This window comes from Nicotiana tabacum, chromosome 14 (assembly GCF_000715075.1).
Source record: "Nicotiana tabacum cultivar K326 chromosome 14, ASM71507v2, whole genome shotgun sequence".
NCBI classification, from domain to species: Eukaryota; Viridiplantae; Streptophyta; class Magnoliopsida; order Solanales; family Solanaceae; genus Nicotiana; species Nicotiana tabacum.
The window spans coordinates 34869368-34875627 of NC_134093.1; the positions used below are offsets into that span (position 1 = coordinate 34869368).

The 6260-nt window shown below is 36.1% G+C and overlaps 1 protein-coding gene across 1 annotated transcript in view; it reads left to right on the plus strand.

The window, feature by feature from the left end:
• LOC142168882 (uncharacterized) overlaps positions 1–5170 on the plus strand; it is a 28986-nt gene extending 23816 nt beyond the window's left edge. Inside the window, exon 2 of the mRNA XM_075230051.1 lies at positions 4458–5170. Coding sequence (XP_075086152.1) covers positions 4458–5170 — 713 coding nt within the window. The remainder of the gene's footprint in view (positions 1–4457) is intronic.
• The last annotated feature ends 1090 nt before the right edge of the window (positions 5171–6260 follow it).

The window sequence follows — 6260 nt, forward strand, 5'->3', positions numbered from 1 at the left end:
CCGAATTACACTTAAACATCCCAAAATGATGCCAAATTTTGCGTGCAAGTCACAAATCACGATATGAACCTATTCTAACACCAAAGTCCACCTCAAACCAAACTTAGAAAATTCTAAAACCTTTAAAATGCTAACTTTCAACAATAAGCGCCGAAATGCTCCCGGACCACCCGATACTCAACCCGAATAGACACCCAAGTTCGAAATCATCATATGAACCTATTGGAACCTTCAATTTCCAATTCTGAGGTCGTTTACTCAGAAGTCAAACCTTGGTCAACTTTTCCAACTTAAAGCTTCCGAATTTAGAATTTTCTTTCCAATTCAACTCCGAACTTTTTGAAATTCAATTCCGACCACACATAGAAGTCATAATACCTGAAATGAAGCTATACAAGGGCTCAAACCGCTGAACGATGTGCTAGAGTTCAAAACGACTGGTCAGGTCATTACAAAATGAATTAATTGCAGAATAAAATATTCAGTATAATATGCTGGACCTTTCTGAATTGATACATAAAACTTACAAACTTCTAGAATATTATACGGAGAGTATCTATGATTCAAACGCCAAGAATATATCTAAATGTTTAAGGTTCACCTATTATCATGAATAAAAAGCTGGAAATTTGTCGTTAGATATGTCAAAACTATAGACTCTCCAGCATATAGTATTGGAGATATCTTTGATTCAAACTAGAAAAAATGCTGCATAAAATGGTGTAGAACAAAACACCATTATAATATGCTGGATCTTTCTGAATTAATATGTGAAACTTATAAACTTCCAGCATATTATACTGGAAGTATCTGTGATTCAAACCAGAAGAACACATCTAAGTTTTTAAGGTTCCCCTAATGTCCTGAATAAAATGCTGGACTTTTGTGATTAGATATGTGAAAACTACAAACTCTCTAGTATATAGTACTGGAGGTATCTTTGATTTAAAACCAGAAAAAATACTGCATAAAATGGTGCAGAACAAAACATCAGTATAATATGCTGGACCTTTCTGAATTGATATGTAAAACTCACAAACTTCAACCATATTATACTGGAAGTATCTGTCACTCAAAGCAGAAGAACACATCTAAGTTTTTAATGCTCTGAATAAAATGTTGGACTTTTGTGATTAGATATGTGAAAACTACAAACTCTCGAGCATATATGTCACGACCCAAAATCCACTATAGGTCGTGATGGCGCCTAACGCCACCGTCATGTAAGCCAACAATGATTAATCAACTTAATTACTCATTTTATTATTTTCTAAATCATGAATCCCATTAAAGAAGTAGAGTAAAATCTAGTACTCGTGGAAAACCCGTGATTTTATTTTCCAGTTTTTGTATAAAATATAAATTACAAGATGAAATGATAATAATTACATGAACTACAATAATGAACATCCAGTAGGAACTCCCAAAACCCGGTATCGCAAGTGCATGAGCATCTACTAAGGAGTACAATAATAATACAATATTTGTCTGGAATACAAGTTAGATAAGAGAATATAAATAACTCTGATGGAGACTCTGTATGCTGCGGATCGTAACATGGAATAAAACTCACCGTAAAGTCCCCGCAACAGACATACATACATACATACATACATGCAACTCACCTTAAAGTCTCCTCAGTGACTGCGCCAATGCGCCAAATAACCACCAAATGCACCTGTCAGATCCTGCACATTACTATAGCATGAGTACGTAAATCAAAGCATACCCAGTAAGTATCTAACCTAACCCTGGAGAAGTAGTGACGAGGGGTCGACATCGACACTTGTTAATGGTCCAATAACTCAAATACAGTAGTAAGTAAATAAATATATGACAGGGTAATAAATAGTATAAACAAATATAGGTACGTGGTAAGATCCTCCTCTGAACAGTAAATTCAAGCTCTCAATTATCAGTTACCTCCTCAACCAGAGTATATATGAAATGGACCTCACCAGATAGGTTGTCACAACTCAAATCAGAAAAATGCATGGATACGCTGGTTTCTTGCCAAATATTAAGAACAACGGTGCCGAGGCGAACGACCCGATCTCATAAGAGTATTTTATAGAAATGTCGAGGCGTATGGCCCGATCCCATAATAATGTATACACCGCCAAGGGTCAAAGGGCACAAACCATAGATGCATCTATTATACTGCCGAGGCGAACAACTTGCTCCCATAAGAGTGTGGTACATAATCTTGCCGAGGTGATCGGCCCGATCCCATTAGAGTAAGAAGTTTTAACGGGTCCTTGACCCCACTCACGAATAAACGTGTGAATTATGAACTTTAAGGAAAGCTTTACGATGAAAACGCACAACGCGAGAGAAATTCATAAGGGAAGCACAAATTATTTTGCGGATTATCATGTAGCCCGTCACATCTCTACAATAGCAAGTCTATCACCCTATGCAAGTCTAGTCTCAAGTCGTAACGCGAAATAAAGAAATTAAATGAGCAAAGATGACTCAAATAGTAAAGTTATAGCATGGCGTGAACCTAAATCTACCCGGATATAATCAGAAATTCTAGAATACGCACGGACACTCGTCACGTCATACATGCGTAGCTCCCACAACATGTAGCATATAAGAATATAACACTTACGGGGTAAATTCCCCCTCACAGGGCTAGACAGGAGACTTACCTCACTCTGAAGTTTCATAACCGACTCCAACGCCACTCTAACACCTCAAACTAATGCACGTCGCTCCAAAACTAGTCAAACAATGTGCAAACCAATAATAATATACTCTAATACTCGCAATAAATCAATTTATAATAATTTATAACTCCGCATAAAAAGTTAATAAAGTCAAACCCCTGGCCCACATGCCCGGAACCTGACAAAACTCAAAATATCTGATAATCCATTCAATTTCGAATCCAACCATACTAGTTTCACTCAAATCCGACTCCGAATCGACGTTCAAAACTCAAAAATTCACTCTATGAAATTTTAGACAAAAAATCCCAATTTCTCTTTTTAAATCATCAACCAAATGCCAAAAACAAGGATAGATTCATTAAATATAATCAAAACCGAGTAGATAACACTTACCCCAATTCATATGGCGAAAATCACTTCAAAAATCGCTTCAATCCGAGCTCATAGCTCCAAATATGATAAAATGGCTGAAACCTCCGAAATATAGCTTCTGCCCAGGTATTTACCCTTCGCGATCGAGGAAAATACTTCGCGATCGCGAAGCACAACTTTTCTCAGCTCAAAATTACCTTCGCGATCGCAGAAAACCAATCACGATCGCGAAGAACAAGCTGCCCAACTCTGCCAGACAGCCTCTAGTATAATGGTTATAACTTTTTGGACAAAACTCTAAATGACGAATAGTTTGAATTTCTGAAAACTAGATACAACTTTCATTTTGGATCATCTCCAAATTCTTTATAGATTACAAGATATGAGCTTCCAAAGTCAGCCATGTGCAGCAGAAATTTCTTTTTCGCGAACGCGAATCTGTCTCCGCGAACGCGATTCACAGACCCCTTTCTCCCATTTTGCTCTTCACGAATGCGATCCAATGTCCGCAATCACGATGCACACTACTGTAACCAAAAACCAGCAATTAAAAATGGCCTAGAAAAGGTCCGAAACTCACCCGAGCCCCTCGGTCCGAACATGCCAACAAGTCCCAATACCTTATACAAACTTATCCAAAGGCTCGAAACGTCACAAATAACATAAAAATCATGAATCGACGATAAAAATATTTCTTTCAACTTTCAAACTTCCAAACTTCGACGAACGCGTCTGAATCATATCAAAACATTCCGGAATGACGCCAAACTTTACGCACAAGTCACAAATCACGATAAGAACCTATTCCAAGGCTAGGAACTCCAAACGGACATCGATATCACCAAAGTTCACCTCAAACAAAACTTATGAAATTCTAAAACCTTCAAAATGCCAACTTTTCATAATAAGCACTGAAATACTCCTAGGTGACCCAATACTCAACCCGAACATACGCTCAAGTCTGAAATCATCATACGAACCTATTGAAACCTTCAAATCCCGATTTTGAGGTCGTTTACTCAAAAATCAAACCTCATTCAATTCTTCCAATTTAAAGCTTACAAAATTAGAATATTTCCATCTGAATCAACTCCGAACTTTCCGAAATTCAATTCTGACTATCCGTACAAGTCATAATACATAAAGTAAAGCTACCCAAGGCCTCAAACCACCGAGCGACATGCTAGAGCTCAAAATGACTGATCGGGTCATTACACGACATGTTCTTTATTGTCAGTATTTGATTACTATACCAAGATACCACTTACAAGTTAATATTCTGTTTAAAGATGAAATATTAATGGAGTGACTGGTACCTTGAGATGGGTTTTATCTTTATTCAAATTTATTTTTATTTTGGCTTTAAGTTTTATGTGAGCTTATTTCGTTGTTTGTTGTTCTGTGATTCAGTTGAAATTACTCCTGCAAATATTACTGCCTACATCAATTCAATTCCAATGTTGAATGGCACTAACTTCAAGTCATGGAAAAAGAATCTTAACATAGTTCTTGGAGTCATGGATCTCGACCTTGCGTTAAAGGTTGATTCTCCACCACCTCTTACATATAAGAGTACCTCGAATGAAAATAGAAAGATGGAAAGGTGGGAGAGATTAAATCGCATGTGTATGATGATCATGAAGAAAGCTATTCCAAAAATATTCAGGGGCACTATGTCTAACAAGGTTAAGACGGCTAAAAGATTTATGGCTGAAATTGAAAATGTATTTGTCAAGAGTGAAAAGGCTGAGATTCATACACTTTTGAAAAGTCTGATATCAATGAGGTATCAAGGTAAAGGTAATATCAGAGAGTACATCATACAAATATTTCATCTTGCTTCTAAGTTGAAAGCACTTAAGTTGGACCTTTCTGGGGACTTGCTAGTGCATTTGATTTTGATATCCCTTCCACCACAGTTTAGCCAGTTTAAGATGAGCTATACTTGTCAGAAAGAGACTTGGTTTCTAAATGAGATCATCTCACACTGTGTTCAGGAAGAAGATAGACTGAAGGTGAAAAAGATAGAAAGTGTTCACTTAGCCGCTATGCCTAAGAACAAAAGGAAGCACAAGAAGATAAAGAATAAGGAAGTTGCGGATACAGCAACACAAAAGAAATAATATCACGAACCAACTACAGATGGTTGTTTTTTTGGTAAAGCTGCAAGCCATAACAAAAAGGATTATACCAACTATCACTCATATCGTGCAAAGAGAGTTATACCTCTTAATTTTATTTGTTCCAAGGTTAATTTGACTTCGGTACCAAGACACAGATGGTGGACAGATTTCAGTATAATAATTCACATCACTGTGCCTATGCAGGGTTGCCTGAACTATCGAAAGCCTAATAATGGTGAAATATATATCTACGATAGTGACGGCAAGTCGATGGAAGTCGAAGAAATTGGAACTTTTAGATTATTGTTAAGAACCAATTTTATTTGAATTTGAACGAGACCTATGTTGCACTATTTTTTGATGGAATTTGATTTCTATTTCTGTATTAGAGAAGTTTGGTTATTTTTATTTATTGAAAATGAAAAAAATTAGTCTCTTTCGTAATTCAAAATTGGTTGGTCCCGGTTCTTTATCAGGTTACAATAATCTATACTTAATTGATATAATTTCTTCGTTCAATGAACCTTGCATATTAACATAACTGGTAATAAAGGTAAATTAACCATCCAGTAGTCAGCTTCTTTATGGAACGAGAGATTAGGTCATATCTAATGGAGAATTAAGAGACTTCTGTCCAATAATATTTTTTATTCCCTTAATTTTTCAAACTTTTATCCCACTACTAAGGCTATATTTTCCAACAATGTGAGTACTTTGAGGATGTTGAGTTTGCGGGGGAGGGGAGGGGGGAGAGTTAAGGACTTTGTCTTTGAAGAGGAACATATTGATATTCATCTAATTATTATTGTTAGCTCAGGAACAACTTTCTATACCTGACATTATTCAAGAAGCAAATTCGGATCAAAGACAATATCATTTTACCCGTCCTTCAAGAAGTATTCCCAACAAACTCTACAACCTTAAGAATAAATTTCAATAAAGAAAATCATCTATGGACTTAAGAAAGTATCTCATTAATAGTATTACTAATTTCATCAAGTTATTGTCTTATTTGATTTCGAGATAAATCTTGTTAATCATTTTGTATACCACAAGTTTAGTGGAAGTAAGAATATTTTTTTTATTGTCT